This window comes from Myotis yumanensis, unplaced genomic scaffold, assembly GCF_028538775.1.
Source record: "Myotis yumanensis isolate MYYU_CA2020_CCGP unplaced genomic scaffold, mMyoYum1.0.hap1 SCAF_5, whole genome shotgun sequence".
Lineage (NCBI taxonomy): Eukaryota > Metazoa > Chordata > Mammalia > Chiroptera > Vespertilionidae > Myotis > Myotis yumanensis.
The window spans coordinates 86656454-86678831 of record NW_027223756.1 but is presented as its reverse complement, the minus strand read 5'-3'; the positions used below and the strand labels follow the sequence as shown (position 1 = coordinate 86678831).

Here is a 22378-nt window from a genome sequence, read left to right as displayed (position 1 = left end):
GAGGACCAATGCTGAATCCCTGTCTCTGGCCCCTCATACATTCACAGCGGGACAGATCAGAACCTTCTCCAACCGCAAAAATAAAAGTTGCAAAGGACTCTGCAGCCTGTGTGTGTGTGTGTGTGTGTGTGTGTGTGTGTGTGTGTGTGTGTGTTGGTGGTGGTGCGGGGGTTGGGGGGGGCCAGGAGGGAGGCGCTCAGTTTCAGGGGAGTTAGGCCGAGCCCTCAGCCCTCTCCCCGGACGCCCCGGTCGCCTCCCCACTCCCCCTGCCCCGGGGACTTTCCGCTTTGGGGAAGGGGCGGGACCGAGCGCAAGGTGCGGAGGCGGCTGGGAGGGGTGGCTCTTCTCGTCGCCGCTGGGGCCCTGGACTCGGAGAGCAACGCGGCCGGGGGCCCATAGGGTCCGGCGGAACCCGGATGCGCAGGGGCGGCCATGAGGGGGGCCTGGGGCGCGCCCTGCCGGCTGCTGCCTCTGCTGTTGCTGCTGTCCCAGCGGACAAGTGTCCAGGGTGAGTTCCGGGCCCAGCTCGCGCGGGGCGCTCTACCGCGCGCTCAGCCTTAAAGCGCGAATCCTCCAGGGCGAACGCCGGTTCGTGGATGAATGACAGAGGTCCGGGCCCCACTCTGCTGCTTCCTGGGCAGGGACAGGGCGCAGAAAGGAGTGGGGAGCGCGAGGCCGGGGGTGGAAGTCAGCCCCGGGGTGGGGGTGGGGGTGGGGGTGGGAGCTCTTGGGGTGGTAACAGGATGTGGTGGTAGAGGGGGGAGGAGTTATGCCCAAAGCCTGGCTGCAGGTGCCCAGCGCCCCCTCCCTGCTGCTCACTTGCGAAAGGGACCCCATAACCCTCCAGGATGATCAGAACTTGGGGGCGGTCGGGTTCTGGGCAGTGAGGAGGCGGGGGATTGACCCGTCCCCTCCCTGGGACCCTCATCCTCTTCCAGGCAGCCCGGGCCCCCTGCGGTGCTATGGTGTTGGGCCCTTAGGCGACTTGAACTGCTCCTGGGAGCCTCTTGGGGACCTGGGAGCACCCTCCACGCTGCACCTGCAGAACCAGAAGTAGTGAGTACAGTGGGGTGGCTTGGGGACACAGACTTTGGAGGGGTGGCCGCTCAGGTCCCCGCATTCTCCAGGTGAGAGGACCCAGGAGTCGTGCCCCCAGTCCTCCCAGCTCTCCATAAATCCAGGTCCCCTCCTTTCCTGGCTGCAGGACCCCACCGGTCCCCTTCCCTCTCTGAGACCCCTTTGCTCCTCTATCAAATGGCCATCATGAGTGACACCTGCCTGCCAGAGCTGGCTCCGAGGACCCCATGAGGGAGGCACCTGGCAGAGAAGGTGCTGAGTGATGATAAGCTGTTTTAGTTGCTGGGTGTCCACTTAAGGCCTCTGAGCTTATGCAGAGACCATTGGGCCGGGTGCTGGGGTGCAGCAGTGAGAGACCAACAGCAAGCCTGGTCCTCCGGGCCCAGGGCCACACCTGCCTTCACGATGACTCGCTCCTGGAAACTCACAGTCATTTCAGGTTTGGCTAAGTGCACAGAGAGGAAAAAGAGCCGCTTTTTCTCTTTTTTAAAAAAAAATTTTAAAATTGATTTTAGAGCAAGAGGAGGAGGAAGAAAGAGAGAGAGAGAGAAATCAATGTGATAGCAGAACACCGATAGGCTGCCTCCTGTACCTGCCCCCCAACTGGGGATCAAGCCTGAAACCCGGTAGGTGCACTCACCAGGAATCCAACCAGCAACCTTTTGGTGCATGAGATGAGCCAGCTGAGACTCACAAGGCCACGGCTCTGTTTTTTTAATGGTGGTAAAATACACATAGAAAACTTACCATTTTTTTCCCCAAAAAAATATATTTCTATTGATTTCAAAGAGGAAGGGAGAGGGAGAGATGGAAACAGCAATGATGAGAGAGAATCACCTTATGGCTGTCTCCTGAAGGCTCCCTACTGGGGATCGAACCTACAACCCGCAATCTGTGCATGTGCTCTGAATTGGAATTGAACCCTGATCTCCTAATTCATAGGTCACTGCTCAACCACTGAGCCACGCCGTCTGGGCAACTCAATTTTTTTTAAGTATGTTTTTATTGTTTTCAGAGGGGAAGGGAGAGGAAGAGAGAGATGGAAACATCAATGATAAGGGAGAATCATTTATTGGCTGACTTCTGCATGTCCCCTACAGGGGATCGAGCCCACAACCCAGGCATGTGCCCTTGCCCGGAATTGAACCTGGGACTTTTCTGTCTGCAGTCCAACGCTCTATCCACTGAGCCAACTGGCTAGGGCTCAACTATTTTTTAAAAAATATGTTTTATTGATTTCTTACAGAGAGGGAGGGAGAGGGATAGAGAGTCAGAAACATCAAGGAGAGGGAAACATCGATCAACTGCCTATGGGGGATGTCCCCGCAACCAAGGTACATGTCCTTGACCAGAATCGAACCTGGGACCTTTGAGTCCGCAGGCTCACACTCTATCCACTCAGCCAAACCGGTCAGGGCAGGCTCAACTATTTATAAGTGTACAGGTCAGTGGCATTAAGTACATTCACCTTGCTGTGTACATCACCACCACCTGTCTCCAGAAGTGGGGCCTAATTTTCATTGGTAGAGGCTGGGGAGTTAGAGAAAGTTCTTCCCTTTTTGTAATGAGGTGAAATTCAAAGAACAAAATTTACCATTTTAAAGTGAACAGTTCCGTAGCTTTGGTATGTTCACAATGTTGTGCTGCCACCATCTCTATCTAGTTCAAAAAATTACCTTCACCCCCGAAGGAAGTTCCATTCCCAATAGCAGTCCCTCCGCATTCCCCTCCAGGAACTGGCAGCCACAAGTCTCCTTTATGTCTCTGTGGGTTTGCGGGTTCTGGACATTTCATATCAATGGACTCATCCACTATGTGTCTTTGGTGTCTGGCTTCTTTCTCTGAGCATAGTCTTTTCAGGGTTCATCACCTTGTAGCACATGTCAAAACTTCATTCCTACCCTAGCTGGTTTGGCTCAGTGGATAGAGCAGGGGTGGGCAAACTTTTTGACTCGAGGGCCACAATGGGTTCTTAAACTGGACCGGAGGGCCGGGACAAAAGCATGGATGGAGTGTTTGTGTGAACTAATATAAATTCAAAGTAAACATCATTACATATAAGGGTACGGTCTTTTATTTCAATAGTTTTGTTCATTTCAAACGGGCCGGATCCGGCCCGCGGGCCGTAGTTTGCCCATGGCTGGGATAGAGCATCGGCTTGCAGACTGAAGGGTGCCAGGTTCAATTCCAGTCAAGGGCACATGCTTGGGTTGCGGGCTCCATCCTCAGTAGGGGATGTGCAGGAGGCAGCTGATCAATGATTCTCTCATCATTGATGTTTCTGTCTCTCTCTTCCTCTACCTTCCTCTCTGAAATTAATAAAAATATTTTTGAAAAGCAACTTCATTCCTCTTTATGGCTGAGTCATATTCCCTTGTCTGGATGGGCCACATTTTAGTCATCCATCCCTCTGTTGATGGATATTTGGGGTGCTTCCACCTTTTGGTGATTGTGACTAGTGCTACTATGAACACGTGTGTACAGTTATGGAGTCCCTGTTTTCCATTCTCTGGGTATACGGATGGGAGTGGAATTGTTGAACCATATGGCAATTCTCTAGCTTTTTTGTTCTTGTTAATCCTCACCTGCGGATACTTTTTCCATTGGTTTTCAGAGAGATGGGAAGGGAGGGAGGGAGGGGGAGAGAGAGAAACATCGAAGTGAGAGAGACATATCGATTGGTTGCCTCCCTCACACACCCCATCCGAGACTGGGGATTGAACCTGCAACCCAGGCAGGTGCCCTTGACTGGGAATCAAACCCGAGACCCTTTAGTGCTTGGGCCAATGCTCTAACTACTGAAAACACTGGCCAGGGCAGCCGCAACCTTTGATGTTCCCACCAGTAATGTAGGAGGACTCCAGTTTCTCCACATCTTCCCCAACACTTGCGTTTTTGTTGTTTTCATGAAGGCCTTGTTTGGGGCCTTTGAAATCCAAAGCTTGGGAACTTCCTCAGTTCGTCTTTCTCACCCACGTCTGATCTATGAGCAAGCCTTGCCCACCCCACCTTCAATGTTATTCAGAATCTGGCTTTCCCCACTCCCTCAGCACCCAACCAGCCTCAGCTCCCATCACTTCTGGCTTAGAGGTGCAGTCACCTCCTCCCTGAGCTGTGGTTTCCACCCTCAACCTTACAGTCTCTTCTCTGCATAGCCTCCAGAGCAGCGGTCGCCAACCTTTTGGACCTCACAGACCACTGGTTGGCGACCGCTGCTCCAGAGGACACCTGTGAACATTAGAGTCAGGGCATCTTCCTCCTCTGCTCACAGCCTTTCAGAGCTCCTACCTCACTCAGGATAAAACCCAGTCCTCCTTGCGGCCTACCAGGACCCGCACAATCTGCTTGTCACCTACCTGCCCTCACCTCCCCCACTCTCCCCCTCTTTACTCTTTGTTCAAATAAGATCACATTTGTAGGTCCTGGAGGGTTTGCACATGGGCCTATCCTTCTGCAGGTCAGCATCCAACCAACTGCACTTACTGTGTGCCAGGCAGGGTGCTAAGCACTTTACATAATCTCACCAAAGTCCCCAACACCACCCCATGAAGTACATCTGCTTATTATCTCCCCCTATCCAATGAACTCAGAGAGGTACAGCTATATATATAATTGATGCCAGAGAGGAAGGGAGAGGGGAAGAGAGAGATAGAAACATCAGTGATGAGAGAGAATCATAATGGCTGCCTGCTGCACACCCGACGTTGGGGACTGAGCCTGCAACAAGGGCATGTGCCCTGATCAGGAATCAAACCATGACCTCCCAGTCCATTGGTCAATGCTCAACCACTGAGCCACGCCGGCCAGGCTAGGTGCATCATCTTGCTCAAGGTCACACAGGAATCAGGATTCAAACCTAGCTGTGCGAGGCACAAAACAGGTTCCTGGTTCTGGGCCAAAGTCAGACAGCCAGGCAGCAAACTTTCCTGGCACGTCTGTTCTTCGCCAGCCCCTGGGCCAGGCACTGGGGGTGTGGAGAAAAGAAAGGAAGGGTGCATGCCTGGAGAGGTACTGGGAGAAGAGGCAGAGAGCAGAGTGTATTATTCATCAGACCTTCCCAACAGTATAATCAGATACGACTCCTGCCTTCTGAAGCCATGCCCTTGGCCAGAGACATCCACAGGGGGAAATCAAGCCCAGGAGTTTCTCATGAAGAAAAGGACAAAGGAATAAAGTTCAAACCCAGAGGGAATGTGTCAAGTACAAATAACATTTAAACTGCACTTACTGCATGCCACAGACTGTTTTACATATTTGACAGACTCACTGACTCCTCCCTGTTTTATAAGGAGGCAAACCAAAGCACAAGAGGTTGAGTTGCCCACGGTCACACAGAAGGAAATAGAGATGGGATTCAAACCCAACTCTGCCCATCATCATCATTGGTTTTTAAATATTGAGGTGAGATTTATATAACTAAAGTTAACCACGTTAAAATTCACAATTCACAATGCTATACAACCATCACCTCTGACTAGTTCCAAAACATTTTCATGTAAAGGAATACTCAGTGGCAATTCCTCCCTCCTCCCAAACTTGGCAACCACTGGTCTTTCTGTCTTTGTGGATTTGCCTATTCTGGACATTTCATATCAATGCAATCATACAGTATGTGACCTTTTGTGTCTGGCTTCTCTCACTCAGCATCATGTTTTTTGAGATGCATCCATATAGTAGCATGTATCAGAACTTCTTTCCTTTTTATGGCTGAGTAATAGTCCATTGTATGGATGTGTTCAAATGGGAAAAAAGGCCTTTCTTTTTCTTTGCTGTAGCCTTCCACAATTTATGAGAAGCACCTGGTAATTAAACCCCAAGATGGTTAGCTCTTCTGGTTGAAACAGCCCCTCTGTTCAAACTGCAAAACAAAATAAGTTACTGTCAAGGCTACATTCTTCCAACACCTCCTCCATGCTGGTTTACAACCCAGGCATAACTAGTAGAAAGTTCCCTTCCCTGCTCCTCTTCAAACAAGCCTCTTTTGAACTCTTCATTACTTTTTCTTTAAGAATGTTTTACAGGCTTTGGAAAAATACTGATAAGACACCTCCTTAAGACATCTGCCTGGATTGTCTCCTGAAGAACTAACACACTTTTCAATGACAGCTCCGTTGATGTCTGCTCAACTCCAGCCTAAAAATACTCCTCCCTTCCTTGTCACCTAGCAATAGCAAGAAGGCTTTAAAGGCTGGAGAAGATTTTGTTTTTTGCCTTTTGTATTGATGAGCAATGCACTGGCCCTTTCCCTTCAGGTAAAGTAAAATAAAGTCAGTCTCTCTCTCTCTCTCTCTCTCTCTCTCTCTCTGTATTTACCAGTATCTCATCTATCTGTCTATCTATCTATCTATCTATGTATCATCTTTCTCTTCTCTCAGTTGTTAATTCTTTCACAGCCCGCATCACCGGCCCAAGACACCTAACAGGATGGACCACATTTGTTTCATCTGGTGACGGACATTTGGTTTGTTTCTGCTTTTTGGCTGTTTTGACTACTTCTGCTCTGAATGTGTGTGCCAGCAATGCACATGTAATGTTTAAAATGGTTCATTTTATTTTATATGAATTTTACCTTAATATGTAAAAAAAATAAGTGCCCTGGTCAGGTGGCTTGGTTGGTTGGAGCATTGTCCCGTTCACCAAAAGGTTGTGGGTTTGATATCCTGTCGGGTCACATATAGGAGGCAACCAATCAATAGTTTCTCACATCCATGTTTCTCTTTCTCTTCCTTCCTCTCTCTAAAATCAATAAACATATCCTTGGGTGAGGATTTAAAAAAAAATGCTATCAGCTGAGATGGCTTAGAAGCAATGCCCCCATCCCCAGCAGCAATGAGCACACCCAGCACCCAGACCTTGGTTTCCCAGTGCCCTTCTGCAGTAAAGGAACCCAGGCTCCTTGGTTGATTCTAGAACTGGGGTGGGGAAAACACAAGATGAGCTTAGAACATTTTGTGGTGCCAGAAAGTAAGTAAAACAAACAAATGGAGTCATATCAAAAGAATGGTGCCTGAAATAAAATGCTTATACACGGCCAACTGAAAGCTCTCAGTGGCCAAAGCTGGAACAATGTGGGCAACAAAATAAATAACAATAGTATGGATTCTAACCCCAAGACTATGGTAAGATAACTGTTCACGAATCCATACAGGTATAAAGAAAAGATTGAATAAGCAAATCAATGGAGACAACTGTTCCTTACAGAAGAATTCCAAACCATCCTATCTAATAAAAGAGAAAGATGGTAATTAGCCATACATCCGCTACCCTTCCCATTGGCTAATCAGAGCGATATGCAAATTAACTGCCAGCCAAGATGGTGGCCGGCAGCCATGCACTGAAGCGAACAGGGAGGCTTGCTTGCTCCAGTGACGGCGGACTCCAACGTTACCCGCCTGACTTGCCGGCCTCTCAGCTGCAACTCTAAGCAACTATGTTGCAAATATAGAAGCTAAACAAAACCCCAGAAACCTGCTTTAGTCAGCCAGGCTGCAACATTGTATCAAATACAGAAGGTAAACAAAGGCCAGAAACCTGCTTTCAGTAGCCGAGGCCTCAGAGCTAAAGCTGGCCCAGAATAAAAAAAAAGAAAAAAGGAGCAGTTGGGAGCTTCAGTCACCCGCCAGCCTGAAAACAGCCCTCAGCCCCTCACCCAGACTGGCCAGGCACCCCAGTGGGGACCCCCACCCTGATCCAGGACACCCTTCAGGGCAAACCAGCTGGCCCCGACCCGTGCACCAGGCCTCTATCCTATATAGTAAAAGGGTAATATGCCTCCCAGCACCGGGATCAGCGGAGCAGCGAAGCCTCCCAGCACTGGGATCAGCGGAGCCACGAGGCCTCCCGGCACCAGGATCAGCGTGACAGGGGGCAGCGCCCAAACCTCCTGATCAGCCATGCTCTGTGCCTCATAGGGGGGAGCTCCCCAACCCCCTGATCGCCCTGCGGCTCTGTGTGTGACAGGGGGCGGTGCCCCAACTCCCCTATCGGCCTGCTCTGTGCATGACAGGGGGGAGCTCCTCAACCCCCTGATCAGCCCTGCTCTGTGGGTGATAGAGGGCGGCGTCCCAAGTCCCCCCCACCCACAGGCCCTGCTCTATGTGTGACGGGGTAGAGCCATAACCTCCCCATCAGCCCTGCCCTGAGTGTGACAGTAGCGGAGCCCTAAACCCCTGATTGGCCCTGCTCTGTGTGTGACAGGGTACGGAGCCCCAACCCCCCTGATGGGCCCTGCTCTGTGCATGATAGGGGGCAGCGCCCTAACTCCCTGATCGGCCTTGCTCTGTGCGTGACAGGGGGTGGCATTGCAACTTCCCTATTGACCCTGCCTTGAGTGTGACAGGGGGTGGTGCCCCAACCCCCCAATCTGCCTTGAGTTTGACTAGGGGTGGCATCGCAACCTCCCGAACCGCCCTGCTCTGTGCATGACAGGCGGCAGCACCCCAACTCCCCAATTGGCTCTGCTCTGAGCCCGACCAGGGGCTGCACTTAGGGATTGGGCCTGCCCTCTGCCACCCGAGAGCAGGCCTAAGCCAGCAGGTCATTATCTCCCGAGGGGTCCCAGACTGTGAGAGGGCACTGGCTGGGCTGAGGGACCCCCCTCTCTCCCCCGAGTGCACAAATTTTTGTGCACCGGGCCTCTAGTATCTCATAAAGAGGTAATATGCAAATTGACCATCATGCCAACACACAAGATGGCTGCCCCCATGTGGTCAAAGATGGCTGCCCCCATGTGGACACAAGATGGCCAGCAGGGGAGGGCAGTTGGGGGTGATCAGGCCTGCAGGGGAGGGCAGTTGTGGGGGACCAGGCCTGAAAGGGAGGGCAGTTGAAGGGGACCAGGCCTGTAGGAAAGGGCAGTTGGGGGTGACCAGGCCTGTAGGGGAGGGCAGTTAGGGGCAATCGGGCCAGCAGGGGAGCAGTTAGTTGTTGGTCAGGCTGGCAGTGGAGTGGTTAGGGGGTGATCAGGCTGGCAAGCAGAAGCCATTAGGGGCAATCAGGCAGGCAGGCAGTTGGTTGGGTGCCAACAGTCTGGATTGTGAAAGGGATGCCAGACTGGAGAGGGTGCAGGCTGGGCTGAGGGAGGGACACACACACACACACACACACACACACACACACACACCTGTGCACGAATTTCGTGCACTGGGCTGCTAGTAATAAATAATAGTAAATATAGAGGAAATGAGATAAAAGAAAATTGCTAGGAAACAAACATCACAGTAATAATTTCCACACACACCATCCACCAATGAACAGAAAAGCACTGGGTGAACTTTATTTGGAAACAGGACCTTTGCAGGGCTTCAAAGTATCTTAACCAAAGTATTATCAATTTTGTATTTTTTTTTATTTCAGAGAGGAAGGGAGAGAGAGATAGAAACATCAATGATGAGAGAGAATCATTGATTGGCTGCCTCCTGCAAGCCCCACCCTCGGGATTGAGCGTGCCACCTGGGCATGTGCCCTGACTGGCAATCCAACCATGACCTCCCACTTCAAAGGTAGACGCTCAACCACTGAGACATGACAGCCAGGCTATTGTTGGTGTTTTATGACAGTTTTAACATAGGTCTTCCAAATCCTCCATACTCCTCCTCTCATCACCCTGTTCTGGGTGGAGCCTGAGAGTGTTTTGTTTGTGGACTTGAGTGGTGCTTACAGAAATGTGTTCCATTTGTGAAAATTCTTCCAAGTGTCCACTTACAATATGTGCACTTTTCTGTATGTGGAATGAAAAGTTAAATTTGCTCAAGTGCAAAAAGAAGAGAAAAAGGAAAGGAGAGAGACAGACTTGGCTATCTTTTGGAGAGGTACCTGTTGGTGTTAAAACTGTAATGAAAAACAGAGAAATGATGATAGCTAAAGTCAGGATGGCAGTGACCTCTGAGGGAAGCAAGGGATTATGATCAGGGAGGATGTGGGGTGAGAGGTGCACATCTGTGATGCTGGCACCATCCTATTTCCTGATCTGAGTGACGATGACATTGTTTAACCTGCACGTGTCTGAGCTGTGTCTGTCAGTGGTATCCTGGGGCCAGCTGTACTGATTTGTGAGGACGGATTTCCACTTTCCAGGAATGGGGGGGCATCACAGTGACATCACATTGGTAGCTTGAAATTGGCCAGAAACAGACAACTGCTACAAACAATCTTTTTCTGGAGATCCCATTGTTAAACATTTCCCAGCACATCACAGCTCCTCTGCGTATATGGCATTAATTAAGCATTTTAATTACTATTGTTCACTGTTTTTAATTATGAAAAATATACATAAAATATCAATTTTACCATCTCAACCATTTTTCTGTGCTCAGTTCATTGTCATTAATATTATTCTCATTATTGTGCAACCATCACCACCATCCATCTCCAGAACTGTTTTGATCGTGCAAAACTGAAACTCTACCCACATGTATACTTTTTTAACCTTTTAAAATATTCTCTTGGAGAGCATCGATTCTGGAACCGAATGGCTCTGTTTCTATTTCCACCCCACCCCCACTTACGAGATGATTTGGGGCATCTTATGTCACCACTCTGTGCCTCGGTTTCCTCGTCTGCATGTGGGGATGATCTTAGTCCTGCTTTAGTCCAGTGGCTCTCAAAGTGGTTTCTGGACCAGCAGCATTGGCATGGCCTGGACGTCTGTTGCACGTGCAGATTCTGAGATGCTCTGCATGTGGGCCCAGCGATCTGGGTCTTAACAAGCCCTTCAGGAGGTTCTGAGGCTTGCTCATATTTGGAACCATTATCCTAGGTGGTCAGGAGAATGAAACAGATCACACAAATATAAAATCTTTAGAGCAGTGCTTAGTCCCAAGCCCAAGCTGTGTAAGGCTCTCACTGTCATTGTTGTTGTTATTATAGGGGAGGGCCAGGGCCCCAGCCCTCTGGGGGGAGGGGTGTGGCTGTGATAACCAGAATGGTGAGCCGAGGGTTTTTCCCAGGGTCCTGTCTCTCTATGCAGAAGAATGAGCCCCACGGACCAGATGATTTAAGCAAAAGTGTGAAAACTTTATTACAAGCAGATTCAGACCCTCCACACAGGGACGGGGGTGGGGGCAATAATGGGACCCTACAACCTTGTCGTCCAGGGTATATATTTGCTGCAAAGCTGCTTCTATATCTGTGTTGTCACCTGATTAATTCCCTCAATTATTTTTGCCCAGCAACAGACCTGAACTTTCCCTATTTCTATGTGTTCTTTCTCTGTTCCTATGCTGAACTTTCTCTGTTTCTATGCATTAGTACACCTTGTTTTCCCATGCCTCCTACTTTTAGGTGAGAAACATTTCATTATTTCTGCTTGGTTGGTTCCTGTGGTCAGGCTGGCTCAAACTGCCATGTCTGCCCCTGCCTATGTTCCACCTGCCTTTGTTTCCCACTGGAACCCTGCCCTATTGCCTGCATTTCAAGTTAATGCTCTCTGTCCTCCCTCTGATAATGGAGACCCCAATTGCTGTTGGGAGCAGGAGCGATGACCGCTCTGGCTACTTCCTGCTGACAGTGGGTGTTGTGGGGGAGCAAGTTGTCAGGTCCCACTGGAGGAGGCGGGTCTAGGGGTTCATGGTAAAAGGCAGTCATCTCCATCTGGGGCTGCATTTGGTGTTTTATAGCCTCTATGTGAGGAGGAACAAAATGTATTAGGAGGTATAATAAGCAACGGCCACAGATAAGCAATGGAAATAGCTAAACAAAGGGCTGGGAAGAGGGGCCAACCAGCTGCTTAGCGATGGGATTATTTCTTTAATTTGTTTTAAGTCCAGTATGGAAATGATACCTGGATCAGGGTGGATCAAAACTATCCCCCTGCCATTGCCTGGAGAGGGCAGATGGTATCGGGGCCTCAGTGGCTGCGTCCCCTTGGGTCTTGGGGTGACTTGTCCTTCCAGGGGTCTTGCATTATAAGGAGGACAAGATGGCTTAGGTGTATTCTGTGGGCCACTGGGCCCCATCACCTTCTTAGGGTATTTGACTCTCTGGTATTGTTTTGGGTCAAGGCTGTCAAGAGCTAGGGTTCCATTTTGCATTCCTGACATTTTTTATTGTTTCTTAAAGTAAAGAAAGCCTGGATATATGACAGCTTAAACTACTTCCCTGTGCCATGCCAGCACAGCCAAGGGTGATCCTGAGTGGTGGTGATGAAAGGATTAAGAAAAGACAGACAAGAGAATGAAAGCTGGGTCTCAGTGGGATGCTGTCTCCCTGATGAGGAGACAGCGGCAGCGCCCACAAGCCATGTCTTTATTTTATAGCAGATGCCACGAGGCAAAGTAGGGGCATGATCAAGATGTTTATAGCATTCTCAACCCTACTCAACTACATGCACCTGAACTCTATCACAAGCCACGTGGGGCCACGTGTTCAGACCACAGGCTCAAGCTTACAGCTATAGCTGTTGGCTATAATTGAGCTGGGAAGGCTCTGCCCTCCAGCTGGGACTTGCATGTGGCCACAAGAGGACTGTGCCTTCTCATTAGTCCGAGCTTGAACCTGTCCAAAACACTGTAGCCACGCCCCATACTTCCCTTCCTTCATATAGAAAAGATTAATTGCAAGATGATATTGTAGTTAATACTTTCCTCTGGGGGCCATGACTTTCTATCTGCCTGTTGATATTGAGGCCAGGCCTGGGTACAAAAGAAGATCAGGCATTTTTTCCTAAGGGTCTGAGGATGGAATGCACCCCAGTGTTTAAGAATACAGCCAAAGCGCTATTTGCACGGGGTGTGGCTGAAGCCCTTCTAATCTGCAAGAAAACACACAAAAGGATAGCCAGCATCCTCTGTGATCTTCCCTTCTCTGTTTGGGGCATCCTCCTCCCAGGTAAGGGATGTGAGGTGAGTGCTTCTTTGTGTGCAATCGCAAAAGCGGATCTGCTAGACTTCATCGCACTTACCAGCGAGATCTAGGGTGCCCATGACCTGAACGCTTATGAGTGCCTCTTTGTGTGTGACCACAAAAGAGGACCTGCCGGACTTAGTTGTACTTAAAGGCGAGATCTAGGGTGAGAAAACCTGGTAGTGTGCATCCCCTAACAGAACTGACCTCTTGGTCTGTGCGCACTTTAGCAGCGTGGCCTACCGGGAACCCGTCCTGCTCCAGATTTGGGGAAGCCTGTACTAACCTGTGTCCTGATTGCAAGTGTGGGAGATGGTTCTAATGCTTTTGAAGTACCCATCAAGTTTCCTAGGGGAGTTTAAAAGGAAGTGACTATAGGCCAAGGGCTGGGAGAGTTTGGCCAGTACCCAGAACTCTGGGGGGCCACCACCCTGAGTTCCAGGAAGAGTACAAACAGCTCCAGTCTTTTTTTTTTTTTTTTTTTTTTTTTTTTTTTTTTTTTTTTAAATTAGATCTTTATTGTTCAGATTATTACATTTGTTCCTCTTTTTTCCCCCCATAACTCCCCTCCTTCCAGCTCCCACCCCACCCTCCACCCTCACTCCCCACCCACTGTGTTCATCCATAGGTGCATGATTTTTGTCCAGTCACTTCCCGCATCTCCCACACCCCTTTTTCCCCCAAGAATAGTCAGTCTATTCCCTTTCTATGTCCCTGATTCTATTATAATCACCAGTTCATTCTGTACATCAGGTTATTTATTCACTTGATTCTTAGATTCATTTGTTGATAGATGCATGTTTGTTGTTCATAATTTGTATCTTTACCTTTTTCTTCTTCTTCCTCTTCTTAAAGGATACCTTTCAGCATTTCATATAATACTGGTTTGGCGGTGATGAACTCCTTTAGCTTTTCCTTATCTGTGAAGCTCTTTATCTGACCTTCAATTCTGAATGATAGCTTTGCTGGATAAAGTAATCTTGGTTGTAGGTTCTTGGTATTCAGCACTTTGAATATTTCTTGCCATTCCCTTCTGGCCTGCAAAGTTTCTGTTGAGAAATCAGCTGACAGTCGTATGGGTATTCCCTTGTAGGTAATTGAGCCTCTTTCTCTTGCTGCTTTTAAGATTTTCTCTTTGTCTTTTGCTCTTGGCATTTTAATGATGATGTGTCTTGGTGTGGTCCTCTTTGGATTCCTTTTGTTTGGGGTTCTCTGCGCTTCTTGGACCTGTAAGTCCATTTCTTTCACCAGGTGGGGGAAGTTTTCTGCCATTATTTCTTGAAATAGGTTTTCAATATCTTGCTGTCTCTCATCTTCTGGCACTCCAATGACTCTGATATTAGACCGCTTAAAGCTGTCCCAGAGGCTCCTTACACTATCTTCACACTTTCGGATTCTTTTTTCATTTTGCTTTTCCAATTGGGTGTTTTTTGTCGAATCTTTGGTTTGATTATTGTACTCCTCTGGTCTGCTATTGGGTATAATATTCTTTATTTCAGTCCGTGTATGCTTACTTTCTAATTTCTTTATCGTAGCATCGAGGGTCTCATTAGTTTTCGTGAGGTTCTGCACAAATTTATGGCAAGCCCTCAAAATTGCGATTCTTAGCTCCATATCCTCCATTTCTGTCATGTTTTTTTGTCTCCGCATCTTTTATGCTTTCTTGGTGCACCCCCTTGTGGTCTCTGTGCGCAGTCTTGTTCTAGCCAAGCCTTAATTGTTGTAGTTAACACTAGAGGGATTTGACCCTCAGGCCGACTGGCTATAGGAATCAGCTGTGCGGAAAACGTCTGCCTTCTGGGGAGGCGCTAATCCAGCCTTTGCCTGAGGCGATCGGCAAATGGCTGTGCGCAGGCTTTGGGCGGGGCGGGATCCACAGGGCGGGCGGAGGGAGCAGTTATGGCCACGCTCAGTCCCGTTCCCAGAGGCTCTGCTTCTCAGAACCCCGGCAGCCGCTGCAAACCTCGGAGAGAAAGCTGCCCTCAGGTTCCAACTGATGCCGGGTAATCCCGCTTCTCCCGTTTGAGTCTGGGTCCCTAGAGACTCGCCCGGATCTGGAGCCCAGAGTCTGAGACTCACTCCCGACAGAAAATGACAACCGCGCCCTCAGCCACCAGCCCGCTTTCGCGCGCACCTCGGTACCTTTGTATTTTCCACACTGCGCCGCCTCTGAGCCTCGATTTGCTGTTCTCTTTCCTTCTAGTTGTAGAGTCTCTCTTCAGCCAGCCTTCCTGTGGTTCTGGGTGATGTCCGTTCAGTCTTTTAGTTGTATTTTTGAAATGGTTGTTTGCAGCAGCGGTCTCCGGTGTTCACCTACGCCGCCATCTTGGTCGACCTCCCAGCTCCAGTCTTATTCCTATGTATGTCCTCACTATCATAAGGTCTATCTCCTTTATCCTGGTCTCCCCAGTCTGTCAGTAATGAGGGACTTATATGGAAAGGGTGGAATCCTACTTTAGTTCAGACTAGGATAGTGATGGCGAACCTATGTCACGCGTGTCAGAGGTGATACAAGAACTCATTTTTTTGGTTGATTTTTCTTTGTTAAATGGCATTTAAATATATAAAATAAATATCAAAAATATAAGTCTTTGTTTTACTATGGTTGCAAATATCAAAAAATTTCTTTATGTGACACGGCACCAGAGTTAAGTTAGGGTTTTTCAAAATGCTGACACGCCTAGCTCAAATGGTTCGCCATCACTGAGACTTTACATCCATTGGTGAGGTGATCTCCTTGATAATGCAGGGGTCTGGCATATGACCTACCTGGGAACATGGAGGGGCACTGCAAGTCGTGCTGGAGGGCTTGTTTTAGTCTCTTTCGGCCCTCCTCCTCCAGTCCTCTGTTCTGCTTGTTGTTGTTTTTTGCACAAAATAAGAAGTCCTCAACTCCAGGATCTACATGCCCTCCTGCATATGGAGCAGTGTAGGTATCAGAAGCATGCCGTGCCTCCTGAGCAGGGGCACTTCCTTCTGGGCTCTCCCATAAATCTGGTAAGGACTAAAGACTTCCTCTGATTCCCACAAGTCTAATTCATAAAATTCAAACCCTGGGAAGGTTGTCAAACTTATTTGACCCAAAGATTGTATATAAAAGACCCAATTTTCTTTTTAACACAGTGGAAGGGGACTAAACAAATCCCACATTTAAGGGGGTGACGTTTTTCTTCAGAGCCATGAAATCCTTGTTCTCTGTCACAGGGACAATGAGGCCTGGGCACGGAAGGAGGTGGGGATGGTCTTTAGAGGTGGTATTCCCTGTGTGCGAGTAGGGCTTGCAACCTGGTGGAGACAAACTGAACAACAAGAATTGTGACAAGGGATCCAATGAAAGGAAAAGTGTTTTAGTGTTCAATGATTCCAAGCCAAGGATGGGAGAAAAGTAAGTATTAGTCTGGAGAGTTGTAGATAAACATCCAAGAAAACTAGACAAATTTAGGATTCAGTTCAATTCATAGGTGTAAGATAAAACCTCAAAACGATTCATTGGAATCAACTCACAAGTGTGTATTATAGAGTGGATAGAGCGTTGGCCTGCAGACTGAAGGGTCCCAGGTTCGATTCCAGCCAAGGGCATGTACCTTGGTTGCGGGCACATCCCCAGTGCAGGAGATGTGCAGGAGGCAGCTGATCGATGTTTCTCTCTCATCGATGTTTCTAATTCTATCCTTATCCCTTCCTCTCTGTGAAAAATCAATAAAATATATATATATATTTTTTTTATATATTTTATTGATTTTTTACAGAGAGGAAGGGAGAGAGATAGAGAGTTAGAAATATCGATGAGAGAGAAACTTCGACTAGCTGCCTCCTGCACATCTCCTCCTGGGGATGTGCCCACAACCCAGGTACATGCCCTTGACCGGAATCGAACCCGGGACCCTTCAGTCTGCAGGCCGACGCTCTATCCACTGAGCCAAACCGGTTTCGGCAATAAAATATATTTTTAAAAAACTGCTCTGTTGAATATTCTGATACAGATCAGTACTTAAGATTCTCTGTTACATTGTTGTAGTCTTTTCAGAAATCATGAGAAGCATCTGACAACTTTATCTTGCCAAGCCTTGAAACTGCCTAGGGAGTAAAATGCGCGCCCCCCCCCCCCCCCTTTTTTTAACCTTCCCTCTCCCTCCCCACCCATTTCTGTAGGGAGGTTGTTGTTTTTTTTCTTTAACGATTTGCTTTGTGTCTTTGGCTGGGGAGGATAATGGTTTGTTAGTTACAAGCTGGCTGCAAACTGCCCACACTGTTCGGCTTTGTTTTAATTCCCTTTTAACATTTTTCCTTATAAACCTTTACAATTTTTATAATTTTTTAAATAAATTTTAGAAATAACTAGTTTTCAAAATGCATCTGTATGCACCATGCCTTTTATTACCGAAATCATAAAATTTCCAATTAATAATTCTTAGAAGCCTCAATCCTCAATAACCAAGGAAAGCATACAACCAGCATTCCTTAGATTGACCCTTTATGAACATATTTTATTCTTAACAAAGCAAAAGACACGAAAGCAGCTCCAAATCCACTTTACAGACTCTTTGCAACAAAAGTAAAAGCAGGCGATCTAGCAATCAAAGCTGTAATGAGTTAATTTGATCTGCACATGTGGCTAAGTTTTTCCCAGAAACTTGTGCTTTTAAAGATGGCCAGACCAGAGTTTTTGACCAGGTATTTGCTCACATAAGGACATTCGAGATTCTCAAACCAGAGGGAGCAATTTGCCTCTTTGATCAAAGGTCCTAGGAACTACAGGGAGCGTGCTATAACGTGCGAAAGGGCCTGGAGCACGGTTGAAAAATCTGAACCCTGCAGACCTCCTCCATTCTGTCTGGTGCTCTACTGCCCTAACGTACGGAAAATGCCCTGATCTACCTCCCCATCCAGCTTCAAATGCTCACCAGCACATGATGTGGTGTGAACACCAGGATACGTAAGCTGTGCCTCTCAGGCAAGGACATTCCCTCCTTGGCTCCCCTAACATTCTATGGAAGACCCTCTGATCCCCACAAGGCCACTGCAAGGAGCTGGAAGAAATCAGGTGTGTGGGTGCCAGGTGCAAGGAGGCACTGAGGGGAGGAGGGGATCCTCTGCTCACACATGGCTGGGTCCATCCGAGGTAGGGGTCACCAAGAATGGGGGGTCACCCAGCCTGGGCCAGGATCCAAAGAACTTATCGTCCCTCTACCCCCAATCTGGGGCAGGAGGAGGAAAAGGCAGGAAAGTTGGAGCAGATCTCCAGCAATGGAAATCCACACAAGAGAACAGGCCAGGGTTGGGCTGTATGTAATGGGCCCGAGTGTGCTGTTTGTGGAGGGAACTCCCAGAGGCAGTTAAGCCTCTGGTCATTTCCCTCCTTTCATGGGTCTCCGTTTCTCTCCCCGGCTGACTAACACAGCCGCGAGGACCCGGAGCCCTGAGTGACCAGCTCTTATGTGCCCCCCCTGGACGGATCAGAGTTTCATTACAGGTGTATTCTGGAGTTCCTATGAGGCCCCTGCACGTCTTAGGGTTCAACGCCAGACACCTCTTCGAGGTCCTTACTCACGTAGGACATTCGAGATTCTCGAACCAGAGGGAGCAATTTGCCTCTTTGATCTTTGGAGCCTTGGCAGGAACCCGTGCCCTCATTAGTCATTGGTCAGACTTCGTCCTGCAACTGGAAGGAAGCCTATGGCTTTCTAACCCGGTCCGACAACCAGTTCTGACCCATGCCCACTTTTAAATGGCCCAAAGGCTGGGAAGCACATTTGGAAAGTGAAAGAGAAAAATGCCCTGTGGAGACGGCAGCCTGATTAAGTGGCTGGTGGGCACCGGACAATGCCTCCAAAATTACCAAGGAAAGATCAAAAGAAGCGATAGGGTCTGTAGGCTAACCGGTTGATGTGGAGATCCAGGATCCTGGACGAGCCCCCAAAACTGGTAACTGGAACCGTGAACCGAGGGTTTTTCCCAGGGGGAGAGGAGGCTCAATAATGGGCTGCCCCCCAAGCCCTTGTGGTCCGGGGTATATATTTGCTACAAACCTGCTTCGATATCTATCTGTGTTGTCCCCTGATTAATTCCCTCAATGGTTCTTGCCCAGCAAGGGACCTGAACTTTCCCTGTTTCTATGTGTTCCTAGGTCTTGTTGCTGCAGGCCCTCCCTTGTTTCCCCATGCCTCCTGCTTTGAGTCTAGAAACATTTTATTATTTCTGCTTGGTTGGTTTCTGTGATGAGGCCGGCTCAAACGTCGGTGTCTGCCCTTTCCTATGTTCCCCGTGCCTTTGTTTTCCATGGGACCCCGGCCCTATCTGCCTGTGTTTCAAGTTAACCCTCTCAGCTGCCCCCTCTCTCCTGCTCTAGTGAAGGTCTAGGTTCCTGGGCTCTGCTGAATGGAGGGCGGCCTTTTTGCCTCTCTCCGTTGAAGATGACAATGAGCCAAACTGCGTATCCCCATCCCCAGAGAAAGATTATCGCTTACTTAGTCCAGGAAACGGGAAAGGTCGGGGTGTGCAGGCCATGGTCGCCTTGCCTCTGCTGGAAGAGATAAAGGAGGTCACTTGTTCCTCCACAACATGTGTGTGTGTGTGTGTGTGTGTGTGTGTGTGTGTGTGTGTAGGTGGGGGGGGGGGGGCTGGGTGTATAAATAGGGGGCCAGGAAGCAGCAGAGGCACTGACCACTGGGAACCTGCCTTGCTGTGCCCACTCTCACGTCCCAGGCCTCCCTGTCCAGCATGGCCAAGCACCCACTGCCGCTGCTGCTGGCCATGTGGGTGCTGGTCGGGGGGCTGTGCCTGGAAGCCGAAGCCCAGGAAGAATCCGAGGAAGTGAAACTTTGCGGCCTGTACTTGGCCCGGGCAATACTCCAAAACTGCGAAAAAGTCCAACAGAAGCGGTCGGACATCCTGGCCCAGGAAGCTATGGGTGAGGCGCGAGGTAGTGGAAGGGAGGAAAGAGGGATACGGGACATGGGCTGGGCCTAGAGACAGGGACAAAGATGAGACCAGGGGCCAGGGCAGGGGAGTCCCTGCTCACAACTTGCAGCTGAGGAGGCTGGCCCATCCTTGAGGCTGAGCCATTTGGCAAAACTCAAAGCTGGGATGGGGGTGGAGCCATCTCCACTGGCTCAGGGTCCAAGGACAGAATGCTCTTTCTGGGGCACCTGCTATGTGCCCAGCCTTGCGCTGAGCAAGGCTGCTGCTTACAGGACTCCAGGGGACACCACTCGGAAGCTGACACTGAAGTACGTTCCAGCCCCTTGGAGAAGGTGGTGTGAGGGGGTGGGGTGTCCAAGGCTAGATTTTGCCACCTAGTGGGTGACGCTCCCAGCAGGTTGCTTTTCCTCTCTGATCCTCTTTATCTGCAAATGGAAGGCAGTCCCTGCATCTCACAACTTTGCTCAGTGGCAACATTGAGTCATAACAGGTAAGGACCCAGTCCAAGGAAGGCAGGAGGCCTGGTTTGGGCTCAGTCGGGGAGTAGGGGTCTAGGTTCCTGAAGGGCAGGGGCCTGGCAGAAAAAGCGATGTTGGTCATGGTGGTGATGATGTAAGTGTGGACCTAGAAGACATGCCATCTGGGCTCAAACAGCCGCTCTACAATTCCGTAGCTGTGTGTTCTTGTGCAGTTACTCCACCAAATCGGCCTCAGTGGTGTTCCCTGGGAAATGAGGTCATAATATCAGCACCCACCTCCTGGTGTTGTCATTGAGAGGAATAAAGCAGTTTATCCATGAAAGCCCTTAAAACAGTGGTTCTCAACCAGTGGGTCGCAACCCCTCTGGGCATCGAACGACCCTTTCACAGGGGTCGTTCGAAAATACATCCTGCATATCAGATATTTACATTATGATTCATAACCGTAGCAAAATTACAGCTATGAGGTAGCAACAAAAATAATTTTATGGTTGGCGGTCACCACAACATGAGGAACTGTGTTAAAGGGAGAACCACTGCCTTCAAACAATGCCTGGCACACAGTCAGTCCTCCATAAATGCTCAGGGCTCTTTTGAGTGCTTATCATGTGCCAGACACAGTTCTAAGTGTTGTGTGTGGGGTTTTTTTTGTTTTTAATATATTGTATTGATTTTTTACAGAGAGGAAGGGAGAGGGATAGAGAGCTAGAAACATCGATGAGAGAGAAACATCTATCAGCTGCCTCCTGCACATCTCCTACTGGGGATGTGCCCGCAACCAAGGTACACGCCCCTGACCGGAATCGAACCTGGGACCCTTCGGTCCGAAGACCGACACTCTATCCACTGAGCCAAACCGGCTCCGGTGTGTTGTGTGTTTTTAATAGGTATATATACACTTTCCATTAAATGCTAAATTCCTAGGAGTTATTATGTTCCTCACTTTGCAGAAAAGGACATTAAGAATCAAAGAAGCAAATTCGCTTTCTCAGGATTATAACTTTGAGACACTGGTTTGAAGCTTAATCAGTCTGACTCCCAAACCTATGTTCTTAACCTTCAGGTCCTCCATAAACAAAGAGTAAGGGAAAAGAAATGACATTAAAATATATATTTTTTAAAAAAGCCGAAACCGGTTTGGCTCAGTGGATAGAGCGTCAGCCTGAGGACTGAGGGGTCCCAGGTTCGATTCCGGTCAAGGGCATGTACCTAGGTTTACGGGCACATCCCCAGTGGGAGATGTGCAGGAGGCAGCTGATCGATGTTTCTCTCTCATCGATGTTTCTAACTCTCTATCTCTCTCCCTTCCTCTCTGTAAAAAATCAATAAAATATATTTTTTTAAAAGAAGAAATGACAGGAAGGTCAAGCTCAGTAAAGTTGAATTTTAGACCCATCAAAGCTGAAACCTAGGCCTGAGTGGAATCAAAACCTTTAACCACAAGACCCTGTCTCAAGAACAGAAGAGCAGCTGGACCAAGCAGGAGCCAGGACTCTGAGTGTGACAGAAGCTGGGTCCCAAGCATGAACTCTTCTCATCTTTTGCAGGGGATGCCTTCCCACCCACTGACCCCTATGCACACAGCCAGCTGGAAGAGGCAGCAGGCTCCAGTGACTGGGCGGTCCTGACCAAGCCCGCCCAGGATTCCTATGGATCTCTGCGGGTCACCCGAGAAGGAGAAGAGGGAGAAGCAGAAGAGGGAGACGACAAAGACAGGGGTAGCCTCCTCAAGAAGTGCTGCGAAGAGGGTTGCACCAAGACGGAACTGGTGATGTTCTGCTAGACCGGGGACTGGGCAGCTGGGGGTGCCACGGCCAATGCTGAATCCCTGTCTCTGGCCCCTCATACATTCACAGCGGGACAGATCAGAACCTTCTCCAACCGCAATAATAAAAGTTGCAAAGGACTCTGCAGCCTGTGTGTGTGTGTGTGTGTGTGTGTGTGTGTGTGTGTGTGTTGGTGGTTTTGGGGTTGGGGGGCGCTCAGTTTCAGGGGAGTTAGGCCGAGCCCTCAGCCGTCTCCCCCGGACGCTCTGGTCGCCTCCCCACTCCCCCTCCCCC

General features: G+C 49.1%; 1 protein-coding gene across 4 annotated transcripts; it reads left to right on the top strand.

Annotated features, from left to right (window-relative positions):
• The first annotated feature begins 351 nt into the window (after positions 1–351).
• On the top strand, positions 352–22216 carry RLN3 (relaxin 3). 4 transcript variants are annotated; one of them, XR_011471452.1, is made up of 4 exons: positions 352–508; positions 939–1056; positions 6087–6329; positions 21866–22216. XR_011471452.1 is itself a non-coding variant. In XM_070413987.1 (2 exons), exons 1-2 carry the CDS (start codon positions 19639–19641, stop codon positions 22099–22101), a joined length of 426 nt encoding a protein of 141 aa, XP_070270088.1. In that variant the 5' UTR covers positions 19594–19638; the 3' UTR covers positions 22102–22216. The 4 variants fall into 4 exon arrangements, 1 of the variants encoding a protein (XP_070270088.1); XR_011471451.1 differs by lacking the exon at positions 21866–22216 and adding an exon at positions 6471–7867; XR_011471453.1 differs by lacking the exon at positions 6087–6329.
• Positions 22217–22378: the final 162 nt, after the last annotated feature.